This window comes from Pan paniscus, chromosome 4 (assembly GCF_029289425.2).
Source record: "Pan paniscus chromosome 4, NHGRI_mPanPan1-v2.0_pri, whole genome shotgun sequence".
Taxonomy (NCBI): Eukaryota; Metazoa; Chordata; class Mammalia; order Primates; family Hominidae; genus Pan; species Pan paniscus.
Window position 1 is genome coordinate 34486881 of NC_073253.2, and position 18609 is coordinate 34505489.

At 36.9% G+C, this 18609-nt stretch overlaps 1 protein-coding gene across 1 annotated transcript in view; it reads right to left on the minus strand.

Annotated features, from left to right (window-relative positions):
* The window catches only part of MSH3 (mutS homolog 3), a 221027-nt gene that overhangs the window by 54481 nt on the left and 147937 nt on the right, over nucleotides 1-18609 (minus strand). Inside the window, exon 20 of the mRNA XM_057302266.2 lies at nucleotides 8232-8389. Within this exon, the coding sequence (XP_057158249.1) occupies nucleotides 8232-8389 (158 nt within the window). The remainder of the gene's footprint in view (nucleotides 1-8231; nucleotides 8390-18609) is intronic.

Sequence of the window (18609 nt, forward strand, 5' to 3'; positions counted from 1 at the left end):
GTTACCCTAATACCACTGGTTTCACAGATAACGGCAGAAGACACAAGGCCACTGGGTCAGAGACAAAGGACTTTATTACTCATGTTGGTTTACATTAGCCCCCAAGTCCTGTGAGGGTGATGTACCATGGATGCTGTGCATACAACAAGGGAAGCAAGCTTCCTCTTTAAGGGGAGAATTAACTTATCCCTCCAGGTTGTTTGCTGCAAGCACAACTTTGACAAATAAGTGGCCCATGTAAAAAGCAATCAGGGGCTTTCTTGGCATACTCAGTAAGAATATGCAGGGACACAGGCCCTGTGGCAGACTGCTTCTATAAACGTGACCTGAAGGTTGATAAACTAACAGCTACTCAAATGGCAGAGCACAAGAAAATGTCCCATATTTCAGTATTTAAATCTCTATAATCTGCATATTTCTTTTTAAACTGGCACGTGTAATTCTTTATTAATTAATTAATGCTTTAAAGTTGTGGTCAATTTTGAAATATGGGATCAGTATCTCTGGGTATGTTTCAGACTAATGATAACTTCCAGGATGAAGTGAAAACAATGTAATATAAATGTGAAAATAATTTCATTTCTGAATGACTTTAATTTATATTAGTAGCTATACTTACTGCCATCCTGAGTGGGGCAGGGAATACACAATGGAGTAGAGTTCTTTCCCTCAAATAGTGAACAAATAGCATGATGGCATAGGATAACCAGTTATGAACTAAGATAGATACTGAAATAAGACACTGAAATAACTGAGTCCAAATAAATAGGGCATTAGGAGTTTACTGTGAACAGATCATTGTGGAATGAAATGGTCAAAGTGTCATAGAGATGGGACTTAAAATTGTAACTAATATTACCGAGGAACTATTATATGTCAGGTACTAGATTGTTTTATATGCATTATTTAAACTACATGACAACACCCTGAAATATAAGTATCATGATTATCTCATCTTGCAGAGAAAGAAGCAGGTGAAGAGAGCTGAATTGCCGGCATGGTCTGATACTCAGATTTGCCTGAGACTTCCCACTTTAGGGACCAGAGTCCAGATTGAGCAACTAAGCTTAACCTGGACCTTCGTGAAGTGCAAATCTCCTCTTACTCAGCATCACAAAGGTGCACTGGTACACAGAGTGTTGTCAGGACAGACTAATCTCCATGACACTGGAACTTTTGCTCTTTCCTGTGTATTAATAATTTATCCTGCCACATACCTAAACTTAAGTGTTTTCTTTATAAGACCGAAACTTACATAGAAATTTGATGACTTTTTGAGTCCTGTGGCAAAACTTAGTTAAGCTCCAATATACTATTTTAGATGGTGTTTGAATCACAAGGGGATGTTTCCTTCAGATACCAGAAATTTGGACTAAGAAACAGAGTTATGTCAACACATCTTATTTATATTACAGTTTTTATTGTCAGTTTTTAAACAAATATTTACTGCACATCTACTTAGTACTAGGAATAGGGGATAAAAGGTGTGCAGAACAAGCACAATTTCTGTCTCAGTGGAGCCTGTGATCCAAGAATAATATAATCAAACATTTGTTTCCTAAACTGTAACCAATGGGACCCAATAAAACCTAGTCTGTGTGATACTACCCAATATATTCTTCTAGCTGATTTTATTACTAAAAGATTGCTGTCAAACACAATAAAAATTTGTTTTAAGTTGCCTTCTTAACTAATTAATTCATTTGGTTTTCTGGGCACTGTGAACTATTTAACTGAACAAATTTAGCTTTGTGGAAACCTTTGAACCAGATTTATGGCTTATCCACAGCAGTATTGGGCATTGATGTTTTAAGCCTCAGTCATGGCTCCATTTTAAGCCCTCATCCTTATTTATTCACTTAAGCTACTTTGAATTTTCTGCAAGCTGTCTCATTCCTTTCTGGAAGATGACAGGAAAAACATGAATGAAGGAATGAGCAAGCAAATAAACACATATACACATACACTTCTCTAGCATTGCATGGTCTTACCGAATTGTAAAGATTTGCTTCTCCATCTCCCTTACTGCACTTGAGCTCCTTAAAGACAGGGGCTTTCTTGGCATACTCAGTAAGAATATGCAGGGACACAGGCCCTATGGCCTTAAAGACAGGTAAATTATCTTATTCAGGTTTGTATCCCTAACGTCTAGCATAAAACTACAGTGCACTAAGGTTTTAATAAAAATATGTCTTTGGCCGGGCGCAGTGGCTCACACCTGTAATCCCAGTGCTTTGGGAGGTCAAGGCGGGCGGATCACCTGAGGTCAGGAGTTTGAAACCAGCCTGGCCAACATGGCGAAACCCCCCCTCTACTAAAAATACAAAAATTAGCTGGGTGTGGTGGTGGGCACCTGTAATCCCATCTACTCAGGAGGCTGAGGCAGGAAAATAGCTTGAATCCAGGAGGCGGAGGTTGCAGTGAGCTGGGATCGTGTCATTGCACTCCAGCTTGGGCGACAGGAGTGAAACTCCGTCTCAAAAAAAAAAAAAAAATATATATATATATATATATACACACACACACATATACATATATATATACACATATATATACACACACATATATACATATATACACACATATAAACACATATATACACACATATACATATATATACACACACATATATATACATACACACACACACATATATATGGGGAACTGGGTGACTTGTCCTATATATACATATGTTTTTAGCACAACAGAGTTTAAATCTCATTATTGGGCCAATGTTAACATCTCCTAATACCATTATAATTTCTATGTCATTACTGATGACACAGAAATGTAATGGCCTTCTTATTGCATAACTCCACCTCTGTGCCACATGCTATAAATTAATGATTTTGATACTTTTTCTTCTACTCCATTCTACTGCATTAAAAAAAAAGCTTATTTGGGTCAACTGGACATTGGTTGCACCCTGATATGCCATGATGTGGAACACAAAGCACTATCTAGGAAGTATTACCCCAAAATGCTAATTGCAGTTCAATGCACTGATTTCATACGCACAGTTTGAAACAATGCCTATCCTACACGAGGGATCTTATCTCTTTCTCAAATGGCTAAATCCCAGAACAATAACAAAAAAACTTATTAAAAAATCCAAAGATGTACAATAAAGAAAAATGCATAATGCAACTCCAATGTAGCCATTATCAAGCTCAAACAATGATCAATTCATGGCCAATCTCATTTCATCTCTATCCTACCAAATTTCCCTATCCATCCTTGATTATTGTGATGTATATCTTGGGTAGCAAATCATTTAATATGTAAACATTTTAGCATGTATCACTAAAGTAAGGATTTTTCTATTAAATCATAACCATTGCATTGCACTGTTTATCTCACTTAAACATTTTTTTAAGTAATTCTTCAGTATCATTAGATACCCAGTCAGTGCTCAAAAATTTTTAAATGTTTCACTAGTGCTTTAAAAAAAAAAGGTTTATGTGTTTGAGTCAGGATTGAATTAAGATCTGTATGTTGGAACTGGGTGACTGGTCTTTAACTCTCTTTTAATATGCAGGTTCTCTTCCCTCTCTCCCCCACCTTTTTTTTTTTTTTTTTTGTCATTGCTATTTATTTGTTAAAAAAAAAACACCAGTCATTTGTGCTATAGTTTCCCACAGTCTAGATTTTGCTGACAGTACCCCCATGGTGGTGTTTAACATGTTCCTCTATTCTCTTTTTCTCTTGTAAATTGGTATCTAGATCTAGAGGTCTGAACAGTTTCAGTTTGATTTTCTTTTTAGATAGAGTCTTCCTCTGTTGCCCAGGCTGGAGTGCAGTGGCGTGATCTTGTCTCACTACAACCTCCACCTCCCCAGTTCAAGCAATTCTCCTGCCTCAGCCTCTGGAGTAGCTGGGATTACAGGTGCTCGCCACCACACCTGGCTATTTTTTATATTTTTAGTAGAGACGGGTTTCACCATGTTGGCCATTGTTGGCCAGGCTGGTCTTGAACTCCTGACCTCAGGTGATCCACCCACCTTGGCCTCCCAAAGTGCTGGGATTACAAGCATGAGCCACCATGCTCGACTATTCAGTTTGATTTTTTTTGGCCAGAAGACATCATAAGTTGTCACAAACTTTTACCTAATGTCTGGTTGTCTCTGCTTTGGTGACATTAGCAGCCATTTCTGATTATTACTTAAATCTGTTATTACATCAGGGGTTGCAAAAAGGGTGATGCTCTAATTCTTGTCATTCCTGCTTGGTTTATTGGCTGGAACATTTCTATAAAGAGAAACTTCCCCGTTACCTATTTGAAAAGATAGGATACCTGCTTGGATCTTTATTTTTCAGTTTTCAACCTCCAAGTAACTAATGATATTTTGATTTTAAGTATCATTAGGATTCATTCTAGGATCCTCCAAAGGTGATTAATTTATTTTTTGTTTTTTTTTTAGAATCATAAATTCTTGGAAATAACATATCCCACTGGATAGCCCATTGAAGTACGTTCAAGTCTACCATTTAAAAACAAAAAACAAGTCCCTCACTGGATCTCTCCTGTCTTCTTCCTGGCCAACCTTTGCAGTATCACCTGTACTAACCCCCTCTACTTCCTGACCTCTAACTCACTCTTTAGCCCTCTTTTAACTGCAGTGTGGCCCCACCACTCCACGAAAGCAGCTCCTGCTAAGGTCATTAGTGACAGCTATTTTGCTAAGACCAAAGGTGACTTTTCAGGCTTCAACTCACCTGACCTTTCAGCACTGTTGACCACTACTTTTCTTCTTGAAGCACTCTTTCCCCCTCGCTCCCATGACACTGTAATGTCCTGTTTTTCTCTCCTGCCTCTCTGGCTACACCTCCTTTGTTGGTTTTCAACCTTAACTTCTTACTCAACTATGAAATCTCGGCGGTTTTAAGGTTCAGTCTCAGAACATTAATCTTCTCCACCATACTGTCTGTCAAGATGATCTCATCCACACCCAATCACGTACACAAAAATGTCTCACAACAAATTTACATCTTTACCTTTGATCTCTCTGTCTGAAATCTAAACTTTATATCCACTGCCTACTATATGATAGCTCCCTTTGAATGTCTCAGAATAATTCTACTTATTATATACAAAGATAACGTCGGAATCTATGAAAAAACATCCTCTTCTAGTAAATGTCACCATTCACCATTCAGATGCACAAAGTCAATGTCATCTCTGACAACTCCATTTATCTCAGCTGCCATACCCCTATCTATCGCCAAGTCCTGGTGATTTATTTCCCAAATATATTTCAAATATGACTCCTTTCCACTTAAACTAGCACTACAAACTTAATCCAAGCTACTTACTGATCCTCTCACCAAGACCACCAAAAGAGCCTGCTCTTTGGGTTCCTCTGATCTACTTGGTTTTTTCTCCAGACATTCTTTACAGTGTAACCAATGCAGACATAATCATGCCAAACCCTGGTTAAAATTCTTCCATAGTTTACCATGGCTCTTAGGATAAACTCCTAAAATGACATGGCTATGCTTCACCTAGAATCTTGCTCTCCTGGAGGACCACCCTTCACTCATTGTCTATGTTTTTTATGCTAAAGGACTTTTGCACATGCTCTCTCTGAAATATACTTCCTTCCTTCTTACACTCATCCTTCAGATAGGCACTCAAAAGTTACTTGCTAAGGGAAGCCTTCCCCTGACCTTCCTGACCAGATCATATCCCAGGATCACAGCCTGTCCTAACATCTTGCATATAGCCTTCATTGACTTGTCATAGCTGCAGTTTTACATTTCTTTATGTGATTATTTGGTTAATGCTGATTTTCTCCACTATGTAGCTTTCATGAAATCAAAAACTGTGGTTCCTTTGTATTCTCAGTGCCTGCCATATGTTAGGTATTCACTTAGTACATGTTGGATGAATGAATAAATGAAAATGAATGGATAAATACTCCAATTTCTTGAAATCAGCATGGTTTAGAAGACTTAGACATGTACTCATTGAATGTACTTACATAAAGTACTCTATATAAGGTGCACATAACAGTGCCTGTACCTTGATAAGAATATTACACTAATATTGTAAATATATCATAAAGGTTGGCTGTTACTATTATTACTGATTCCACACCCTGTGACAGAAACTATTTTCTGATTACCACTGATTGTATTCCCAATTACTGTGCTTAACTCTATTTAAAAGCTGGACAAAAACTACCTTCTTATTTTCTGTTTTCCTTGCAACTATGGCCATGAGACACAGTTCTGGTCAGTGAAAGGTAAGTTTTCTGGGAGGATCCTAAAAACCTACTATGTCCTAAAAAAATTTAAAAAAAAAAGGGTGTGGGGAAGCTATGGCAGTCCCTTCTCCTTTTTACCTCATGTGAATAGGAATGTGATGCCTGGAGCTGCAGCGGCAATCTTACAACTCTGAGGGAAAGGCCAGTGAAATGGCAGAGCCACTGAAACACCAGAAGCAGCTACCCACCTCCAACCTTCTCCTTATATGACAAAAATAAACCCTTCTTTTATTTTACTTGTATCTACAAACATTCTTGCTATTCGGTTCAGTAACAAGATTCCCTTCCAGGCAAATCCCCTTATATTGACCAATAATTTTTTTCTTTTTTCTCTTTTTTTTTTCTTTACTAAATATCTCTGCTACTTTCCTTAATACTGTAACCAAAATAAAATACCTGGTTTGTTTTTCTTATAAAATAGAAAATCAATTAAGTCTTAAGAACTAAAGAAAGACTCTTTAAATTTCTTATTTTGAGTTAATTTAAACATATATGGGGATCAGAATAACACCTATTTGGTGACATGGCATCAAACAGAATTCAGGGTACTTTGTTCATTCTCAGATGAAAAATGAAGCTTTAAAGCATTTTAGTGTCTACTCAAGAATATCAATATTAGCATGTGATATATTCTGATGTGATTCCACAGTCAAATATTATACAAATATGTAGCTGGACAACAACTCAAGACACTCTATATACAAAGCTTGACTATGCACAGAGACTGTATTTACTTTTTAGAAATGTACATGTAAGAAATATACACAATGCTTTAAGAACTGATAAATCAGAAGGTGTTAAACAGATTAAACTACGAATTCTCCTTAGTGAAGCCAGGATATTTCACTCATATTCCTAACATGGCATAAAATTTAGGTTTACACATTGAGGGTAAGACTTAGTCAGTTGCATGTAATGTTCATAGAGTAAAAAGGGATATCAACAAAATGATCTTGGTCCAATGCCTTTTGCAGTTTGTCTCAGGTCTGCACCTAAAATGGGGAGGATGGACTAGTTTTCAGACTGTGCTCTACAGAGCCTAACAGCCAAGTCTCCAAGCCTTCTACCCCAGAAGACAGAGCAGATCTGTTTTTATCTGCTTAAATATTGATTTTCTACAAAAGATTTTCTTCAAAATAAGAACTCAGCTGGGTGTGGTGGCTCACGCCTATAATCCCAGCACTTGGAGAGGCCAAGGCGGGCGGCTCACTTGGGGTCAGGAGTCCAAGACTAGCCTGGCCAACATGGCAAAACCCTGTCTCTACTAAAAATACAAAAATCAGCTGGGCGTGGTGGCAGGCACCTGTAATCCCAGCTATTCAGGAGGCTGAGGCAGGAGAATAGCTTGAACTGGGGAGGCAAAGGTTGCAGTGAGCTGAGATAGTGCCATTGCACTCTGGCCTAGGAAACGAGAGCAAAACTCCATCTCAAATAATAATAATAATAAATAAAATAAAATAACTCAATAATTAAAAATAATTTGGAAGCTATTAGACAAAATTAACTCTTAAGTCTTTTCTAGTATTAACAGTCATAATAAAAATAACGTGGGTTTTTTTTCTGTTTTTGTTTTTTTTCTTTGAGACAGGGTCTCACTTTGTTGCCCAGGCTGGAGTGCAATGGTGTGACCTCGGCTCACTGTTGCCTTAACCTCCCCAGGCTCAGGTGATCCTCCCACCTCAGGTTCCTGGCTAATTTTTTCATTTTTTGTCAAGATGGGGTTTTGCCATGTTGCCCAGGCTGCTCTCAAACTCCTAGTCTCAAGTGATCCTCCTGCCTTGGTCTCCCAAAGTGCTGGGATCACAGGTGTGAGCCACCGTGCCCAGCCTTGAAATAATTTATTTAAGCTCCTAAATGTTGAGTGCTTTAAGAGCATCTAAATATGTACACAAAAGGAAAATTCATGCGATAATGTGGGCTTGACTTATTTTCAAGAATATATGCAAACTGAATTAACGTACTTACCTTGTGAAAATGCCATCCACAATCCCAATTGTCGCTTCTTCTGCAGGAACATAGGAGCCAATCTGAGCCATGATGGTAATCAATGCAACTTGTTTTATGTAGGAGCTCTTTCCACCCATGTTTGGTCCGGTAATTATCATTACTCTCTCTGAGTCCTCCTGAAAATTAGAAAGGAATTTCACTTATTGTACCAGAAAAGTTTTTGATAATATCCACAATTTATCTCATAAGTGGAAATGCATTAGGCAAAACATTACTTTGTAGCATAAATATCACAAAAGGAAAGCAGTCCTCTGTCTTCAACCTGAACTGTGTGATACTGCAGAAAAGTGAATTCTTAGCAGTACACACAGCTATTCCTGGATATTAAAAAGGAAATAAGACCAGAAGTGGATAACTGCTATGGCTTTCTCATTAAGCATTTTTTAATCTGCCTATGTGCATATTCTCCCTATTGCTTATGTTTAAAGACTATCAATTTCCATTTGTCCATCTTAAAACAACAGGTATTACATATCTAATTGCCCATGGCCCTATTTGGGGTTGGCAGCACATGTAATTTTTGGCAGCAATTTTTCAGTTATAGGTAGATGACTACTAAAAGATATAACATCAAATTCTAGATATTGGTTTATCAGCATTTAATTATTTACTAGCATTCACCACAGCATGTGAACGAGGCAGAATTGTAACTCTTGCAACAACTTAATTTTCTAGAACTTCTCTGTACTGATCAATTACAGTATTTTCCAGGTACACACCCCTGCTAAGGGAAACTGTCCAACTACAGCCCTTGGCAGAGGAGTTAGCCCAGGGCATCCATGCTCTGGGCTATGTGAATCCCACATTTTGGCAATAGCTCCCTGGTCAAGAGTAGCCAAGCTGGCCAGGCGCGGTGGCTCACACCTGTAATCTCAGCACTTTGGGAGGCCAAGGAGGTGGATTGCTTGAGGCCAGGAGTTCAAGACCAGGCTGGCCAACATGGCAAAACCCCAACTATACAAAAATTAGCTGGGTGTGATGATGCCAGTTCTCGGGAGGCTGAGACATGAGAATCACTTGAATCCAGCAGGTGGAGGTTGCAGTGAGCCAAGACAGCACCACTGCATTCCAGCATGGGTGAGAGTGAGACTCCATCTCAAAAAAAAAAAAGCCAGAACCAGCCAATGGGCCTAGCATAAAAGCTTCTCAAACTAGGCCAATCAAATAATCTTTTGGGAGTTAACTGAGAACCAGTGAGGTTCAATTACTTGGTAACTTGAAGAGAGGCTAAAAAGAATCACAGAACCAGGCCACAAGGCACTGGGGATCATAAGTAAGTAGTTATGAGAAAATAAAAGGTATGATGAAAAATTATTTAGACCAGGGGTAAAGAGGGTAATTAGTAATGAAAGGAAGAAAAGATAGACAAAAGCCAAAAGGAAGTGAGAAACTTCACACAAACAACTGGGTATCAAAGTAAAGCCTTATAACATGTTACTAATGGGGGATAAAAAGAAAACCTGTTCCATCCCTAAAGCTGTATCATATTCTAATTAGCCACACATTTCCAGTCTCCCTAATGCCAAACTGTGCTAGAGATCCTGCTCTTCCTGTGTAATTCCTTTCTCTTAAGGCTCCATATGGCTTTATATTGCACCTAATATATCTCCATTACTTGAAGGAACTTGAGTATACCTGTGTTTCTTGTGACAGAAAGAGCTTAACACAATAAGAACCTGGAAAGTAGTTTGGTATAAGCAGAATGATAAAACTAATGATAAAAATAAAATGAATTTTACAGAGAGTAAAAAATAAGCCTGTCATAAAACCATCAAATATTGGCATGATCAAATATTTTATATCTCTTTTTAATCTCTTTAATCTCTTTTTAATCTCTTTTTTAATATGTCTATCTCCTTTTTTAAAAATCACAAAATGACACAAGAAATAGAAAATCTAACAATCCTATATTTATTACATTTGTAAAAGCCCTTCCACAAGAAAAACTCTAAATGCAGAGAACATCCCTACTGAATTCTTGCAAACATTTAAGAAAGAAATAGCGCGAATATTACAAAAATTCTTCCAGAGAACAAAACAAGAATTTTTCCCAAATAATTTCAGATTTGGATATCTTATCAAACCTGATAAGAACATTACAAGAAAAATTACAGACCAATTTCACCCATAAATATACATGCAAAACTTCTTAATAAACTATTAATAAGTCAATCCAAGGTTATATAAACCATTTAGAGCTTTTGAGGAATACAAAGTTGGTTTAATAATCAAAAGCCGATCAATGTAATTCACCACATTAACAGAATAAAGAAACCATACAATTATCTCCAATAACACAGAGAAAGTATTTGATAAAATACAACATTCACTTGTGAAACAAATGGGCAGGAAAGGGAAATAAAAATAAAAGGTATAAGGGCTAGAAAGTAAATAATAAAACTCATTATTCCTATATGTCATGATTGTGCTCCCAGAAAATCCAAGGAAATCTATAAAAATTGAATTTTGGATACAACTTCAGTATTCAAAAATCAACTTTTCCCCTATATTTTAGCAAAAAACACAGGTTGAGTATCACTTATCCAAAATGCTTGGGGACAGAAGTGTTTCCAATTTCAATTTTTTTTTATCTTGAAATATTTGCATTACAAATAAAATCTAAAATGCTCTGAAATCCAAAGCTTTTTGAGCAACAATATGATGCTCAAAAGAAATGCTCATTGGAGCATTTCAGATTTTAGATTTTCAGATTAGGAATGCCCAACCTGTAATTCAAAATAAAACATTGTTAATGATACAATTTACCATAGTACCAAAAGAAATCAAATACCTAGGAATAAATCTAACAAAATGAGCAAGTCTCTACACAGAAAACTACACAACATTATTGAAAGAAATTAAAGAAGACCTAATTAAATGAAGGAATATACCATGTTCATGAACTGGATGACTCAATATTATAATGCTACAGTAATTACAGTAGTGTGATTTGGCACAATGACATACATATCTAACCAGTGGAATGGAAAGCACAGAAACAGATTGACATGTATACAGTTCCTTGATTTATGACAAAGGTGACACTGCAGCACAGTAGACAAAGGACAGTCTTTTCAACACAGTATGCTGTCAAGATATGGAGAGCAATATGGAAACGCCTAGCAAAGTTAAAGATTGTGTATATTGGTCTAGATGACCCAGCAATTCCTCTTTTAAGCATCTACCCAAGAAACATACAAGTGCTCAAAAAGGCATGTATAAAACTGTTCACTGTAATATTGTTTGTATGTATTCATAACTGACAAAAATAGAGATAATCTAATTGTCTAATGTGAGGAAAATAAATAGATCTACTTGTACAATTGTTAAAACAATTATTTACAATGCAGAATACTAAGATAAGCTCAGTGAGACATTAATGTACCTTTTTTTAAATACACAAAACATGATTATATGCTGCTAGTTTATATATATATATATGTATGTCAAACAAAAGAATAAAAACCATGCATAAGGATAATAAATAACATCAGGATAATGGTTACCATGTAGGTTAAGAGGTGAAGATGGAGAAAAAGGAATAGCAGTTAATTACGTATGACCTTAGCTGTATCTGCAATTTTTTATTTACTTAAAAAACTCCTAAATATTACAAAACGTCAATCTCTATGACATTTGTGTGATGGGTAAATAGGTGTCTGTTATACTGTTTTCTATACTTTTTCATTGGCTGAAATCATAAAAAATCAAATAAATTTTCTTAGTTATTTCATGGATCACCATCACAAACAATTCAATAACTCCTTACAAACACATTTATGTAATTTAGGAATAATTCACATAACTTCCAAATGACATTTTGTTATTTGGACTTCAGAACATTACATACAAATAAAGCAATAGAGAAAAGTACAAAATGGAAAGTGAAAGAATGTAATGCCAGAGAGAATGTAATGTAAGAATGTAATGCCAGAGAGAATACCGCACAGAAGGGTTACGTGTATCATGCCAAGGCTCCCTGAACTGTGACAGCATTGTTAAAGGAGTTGTCTCAAATGGGATTACCAAATTCAACAAGCACATGAGAGGGACCAATGGAAATGCAGAAATAGAAATGTTTTTAAATCGGTAGTTTAGAAAGATATGAGAAAAAAAGAAAAAATATACACTTTTTATTTTGTAGAAACCTATGCCTTCCAATACCTTGAAAGATAAGAGTATTTATACTTATTGTTCAATTTGGCTTTTTCATGCAATGAGAATCAATAATTTGACAGTGTATTCTTTAAAAGTATTAGCCTGGTAAACTAAAATAATTTAATAAGATTTGTAGTGGTAAAGCATATTATAATACCATTTAGAGTTAGAAGACTGAGGTTCCATTTCTGGCTTAGCCATTGGCTAAATACATTTCATTTTCTCATCTGTAAAATTTAAAAATAACAGAAATCCTAGCCTTATGTGCATTTTGTAAAGTTTAAAACAATTAAGAAAATATATATGAAATTCCTTTGAAACTATAAATGCTATAATTTTTATAAATCATAAATTCTTAAAAATAAAAGATGCCCAAAGCAGCCACATGAAGTCCCAATACCCTATAAACTAATTAACTGAAACAGAAGAAATGAACTAAAACAAATGAAAATACATTTGGCTTAGGCCTAATGTAAAAGTCAGATGTGAAACTTATTTGAAGGCCTTGATGAGTAAAATGTGTATGGCATTTACATGAATAGAAATATTACTCTCTTCGAATTTAGATTGTATATATATATATATATATATATATATATATATATATGAAAAAGATATATTACCCAAAGTAAGTAAGTCTGACACTTTCCAATATTTTCAAAAGGAATAACATTTTTTATATTGAACTACACAGAAACTGCTGGCTTTTAAAACTATACAATCATCTATATGTTCTTTGAGCATTTCATTTCTCCTGAATTTAATAGGGAATGATGAAGTTTTTAGTTTATTTGAACTTCAGGATTTCAGAGGTAACTGATATACAAAAATCAATTCTTTGTATATATAGAAAAAATATCATATAAAAATTTAGACTTCACAGCTCTAATATTTAAACCATGTTTATTTAGCTGGGAAACAGGTTTCTTCCCGACACCATCCACCACTAAGTGGTGAGTGAGTGAGAGAACAAAATGACCCTTAGACAACTTCTTCAACCAGGTCAAGGCTAGCTACCAAAATCCTGCAGCAAACACAGGCTTAATGATGAAATGGTAAAAGCCTTTCCTTAGGTCAATCAAGACACGATATCCACATTTTCCTGGAGGTCCCAGATAGAAAAACATAACAATAAAAAGGCATTAGGATGAGAAAGGACAAAACAAAACTGTCATTGGCAGATCACATAGCTGTCCACAAGGAAAACCAAAAGGAATCTCTATACAAAGTATTATAATTAATGAGAGGATCTCTAGCAAAATGGCTAGATTTAAGATCAAGATGCAAACTCAGTTGCATTTTTCTGTAAGAGCAACAAATAATTAGAAGACTATTGTAAAAAAGATATGACCTATATACTAACAAAAAGTACTTAGTAATTAATCTAATAAAAGATGTAAAAATCCTTTATAGAGAACACTTTTAAACTTTATTGAAAGGACTTAAAACCAAAATAAAAATACAGCAGGTCCTCAAATAATGTCATTTCATTACAAAATTGATAAGGGAAAAAAAATTCCCAGCCTGGCCACTGTGTTTGCACATTCTCCCTATGCCTGTGTGGATTTTCTCTGGGTATTCCAGTTTCCTCCCACATGCCAAAGATGTACAAGTTAGGTTCATTGGTGTAATAGCCCCGGTCTGAGGTGGGTATCTGTTAGTGTGCCCTGTGATGGGATGGCATCCTGTCCAGGGCTGGTTCCTGCCTGGTGCCCTGCACTGCCAGGATAGGCTCTGGCTACCCATGACTCCAAAATGGAATAAGTGGGTTGGAAAATGAATGAATACAAATGATTGTCAAGTAAAAATTCATAAGGCAGGTGATAATCATACAAATGCATGACAATAAACTGATGTAACACAAAAGTGATAAGCAAGTCTGCCACACGTATTACTCGTTTTTGAGCTGCATGGTAGTAGGAGGTACTTCTCACAATTTTCACTATGGAAACATTTATTCCTTGATTTAACCCACCATCACTATGACCTCTGTCACTCCCTGATTTACCAAAAATTGTGTATCCAATAATCTTATTTGTCTTTATTAATCTTTCTTAAACACATAGTTCATACTTTTTTCAATGTTTAATATTAGAAGTGTGTTGGGTCTTTATTTAGAAGTTTGATGATGTTTTCTGTGGCCAGAAATATGACATAGGAATTTAACTTTGTTTATATCCATTAGCCTATGGTAAAATTGGTTTCATTATATGTCATTTCACTTAAAGTTGCAGTTATTTCCTTTTCCTTTTTTTTTTTTTTTTTTTGAGACAGGGTATTGCTCTGTCACCTGGGCTAGAGTGCAGTGGTGCAAACATGACTCACTGTGCCTCAACCTTCTGGGCTCAAGAGATCTTCCTGCCGCAGTCTCCAGAGTAGTTGGAACCATGGGTGGGTGCCATCACATCCAGGTAATTTTTTTGTAGAGATGAGGTCTCCCCATCCCGGGCTGGTCTTGAACTCCTGGGCTCAAGTGATCCTCTCACTTCAGCCTCCCAATGTCCTGGGATTACAGATGTAAGCCTCCATACCCAGCCAGCAGTTTCCAAGAACCTATTGATAATGTCAAGTGAGGACTGACTGTATCTACTGGTTTCATGGAGGGACATATTCATATGTTCACATATGTATCATAAAGATGTCAACTCCTCCCCAAATTGATCTATAGGGTCAATGCAATTCCAATACAAATCTCAATTTTTTTCCCCCAATTAACTGAGTAAGTTGACTCTAAAATAGAGAGAGGAGCAAAAGCTAAATAGAAATTAGGAATTCTATTAGGAGAATAGGAGGGGAGAACTTTCCCTACAGATGTAAAAAGTTATTATGATGCTATAGCAAATAAGCTTGTGTGATTCTGGCTTGCAGACAAACACTGACCAGTGAAAAATAAGAGTTCAGAACAGCCCCATAAAAATGTGGAAACTTAATATATGATAAATAATTCCATAAACTGATGGGAAAAGGATGATTTGAAAACTGGTACAAAACAATTGATTATCCATATAGAAAGATATGAAATTAGATTCCTAACTCATATCATGTATAAAAATAAATTCTGGGCCAGGCACAGTGGCTCACGCCTGTAATCCCAGCACTTTGGGAGGCCGAGGCGGACAGATCATCTGAGATCAGGAGTTCGAGAGCAGCCTATCAACATGGAGAAACCCCGTCTCTACCAAAAATACAAAATTAGCCAGGTGTGGTGGCACATGCCAGTAATCCCAGCTACTTGGGAGGCTGAGGCAGGAGAATCACTTGAATCTGGGAGGCGGAGGTTGCTGTGAGCCGAGATCGCGCCATTGCACTCCAGCCTGGGCAACAAGAGTGAAACTCCGTCTCAAAAGATAAGTAAATAAATAAATTCTGAGTAGACTGATTAATGACTGAAATTTGAAAATTAAACTTTAAAATGTTTATAAAAAATTATAGGAGAATATGTTTAAGACCTCAGGGATTGAAATAATTTCCTATTTAAGGCACAAAAGCATTCACCCATAAAAGGAAGGACTGATACCTTCAACTTCATTAAAGTTAAGGCTTTTTTTGTCATCAAAAGGCATCATATTGGGGCCGGGTGCGGTGTCCCACGCCTGTAATCCCAGCAGTTTGGGAGGCCAAGGTGGGCAGATTACTTGAGGAATTTGAGACCAGCCAGGGCAACATGGTGAAACCCCATCTCTATTAAAAATACAATAATGAGCTCGTGGTGGCGCATGCCTGTAGTTCCAGCTACTCAGGAGGCTGAGGCAGGAGAATCGCCTGGACCCTGGAGGCAGAGGTTGCATTGAGCCAAGATTGAGACACTGCACTCCAGCCTGGGCAATAGAATAAGACTCCATCTCAAAAAAAAAGGTGGGGGGGGGCATCATATTGAAAGTGAAGACAAAAAATTACTCTAAGTAATCTCTTTTAACTATAAAACACACATTCCTCATCATTTAAAAGTTCTACGGTACAAGTTCAATTTAAAGTGTAGAGTATCTCAAATTTTCTAATGAATAAATTCTAATGTATATTTCAGTATTTAATTGTGTGCATTAGGGGAAATTTAGATGCTTGAAAAGTAAAAAATAATATTAAGAAGACTTAAGTGTATGGAGAAGTTTTTTCCACCACCCCTTCTAAAATGGCTTGCCTGATCACTATGTTTGTTTCCCAACCCACATACCAGTTTTAACGCTCTTGGCTGTTTTGGTCTCAGGTTAGGTAGCAAGGCTACAACTTTGAGAGCCAGACACTGCTGAAGCAGGCAACAGAAATACCAACACACTCAGTGCTTTGCTTTGGCATCTATTGAAACATGAAATGTGATGAAAGTTGTTAGACTAGAACAAACTTCAAATAAAAACTTCACTTTCTGGAGATGACAGGTGGATTCCTGCGGGTCTTTTGGCCCAATGTATCAGAAAACAAACATTACAAGGTAAGTCATTCTGTCTTCACTCCTGTGACAGTGACCAAAAAGATCCCTATTGTTGAAGGCTAACAAAGAACAAGGCTGCCTAATCATACACATATCATTAAGGTCAAATTAATTACTTCCCTCCCAGAGTATCATTCACTATTGCCAGGCATGGTGGTATAAACAATGATAGCCCTTCAGGCTGGATTTGCCACCTGCTGACTGTAGACCCTAGGACCTTGAGTGAACATAGATGGTAGTCAGACAGTGGTTACCACGGGCCTTGGGTAAGACCCAGTGTTCTGCTGGCTTCAGGTCAGACCCAGTGCAGTCCCAGTGGTGGTGGTCACAGAGGTGCTTGAGTCACCCCTCCCTCAGCTCTAGGTGGCTCAGCAGAGACAGGCTCTGTTTGTTTGGGGGAAAGTAAAGGAGGAGAACAAGAGTCTCTGCCTAGAAATCCAGGGAATTTTCCAGAATATTATGCAAGACCACCAAGGTGGTAACTCTAAGAGTCTACAAGAGCTACAGTATTACTGGGCTTGGGGTGCCCCCTAATGCAGACATAGCTGCAGTGACCACAGATTTAGATCAGAACACTCAAGTCCCTTTGAATACTTGGAAAGCTTTCCCAAGAACAAGTACAAACAAGCTAGACTGTGAAGGCTACAATAAATACCTAATTCTTCAATGCTCACTGGGTCAGACCTGAAGCCATCACAACACTGGGTCTCACCCAAGGCCCATGGTGACCACTGTCTGACTACAACCTATGTTCATTCAAGGTCCCAGGGCTCTACATAAACTAGTGCAAAAAATTGAAGAGGACACACAAAAAGGGAAAGATATTCCACATGCATGGACTGGAAGAATAAATATTGTTTAAGTGTCCATACTAACTAAAGCAATCTGTAGATTCAATGCAATCCCTATTAAAAGACCAATGACATTCTTCACAGAAATAGAAAAAATAATCCTAAAATTTACATGGAAACACAAAAGGATCTGAACAGCCAAAGCCATCTTAAGCAAAAAGAACAAAACTGGTGGAATCACATTATCTGACTTCAAGTTATACTACAGAGCTATATAACCAAAACAGCATGGTACTGGCATAAAAACAGACACAGAGACCAATGAAACAGAATAGAGAACCCAGAAACAAATTTACACACCTACAGTGCACTCATTTTTGACAAAGGTGCCAAGAACATATGCTGGGGAAAAGACAGTCTCTTCAATACCCCCATATGCAGAAGAATGAAACTGGACTCCTACCTCTCACCATGTAAAAAAATCAAATCAAAATGGATTAGAGACTTAAATCTAAAACCTCAAACTATGAAACTACTAGAAGAAAACATTGGGGAAAATTTCCAGAACACTGGTCTGGGCAATAACTTCTTGAGAAATACCCCACAAACACAGGCAACGAAAGCAAAAATGGACAAATGGGATCACATCAAATTATTAAATAAAAATCTGCACAGCAAAAGAAACAATCAACAAAGTGAAGAGACAACCCACAGAATGGGAGAAAATATTTGCAAACCATCCATCTGATAAAGGAATGCTAACCAGACTATACAAGGAGCTCAAAGAACAGGAAAAAAACTGAAAAAAAATTTAAAAATGGGCAAAAGATCTTAATAGACATTTCTCAAACGAAGGCATACAAACAACAGGCATATGAACAGGTGCAACATGATTGATCATTAGAGAAATGCAAATCGAAACTACAATGAGATATCATCTCACCCCAGTCAAAATGACATA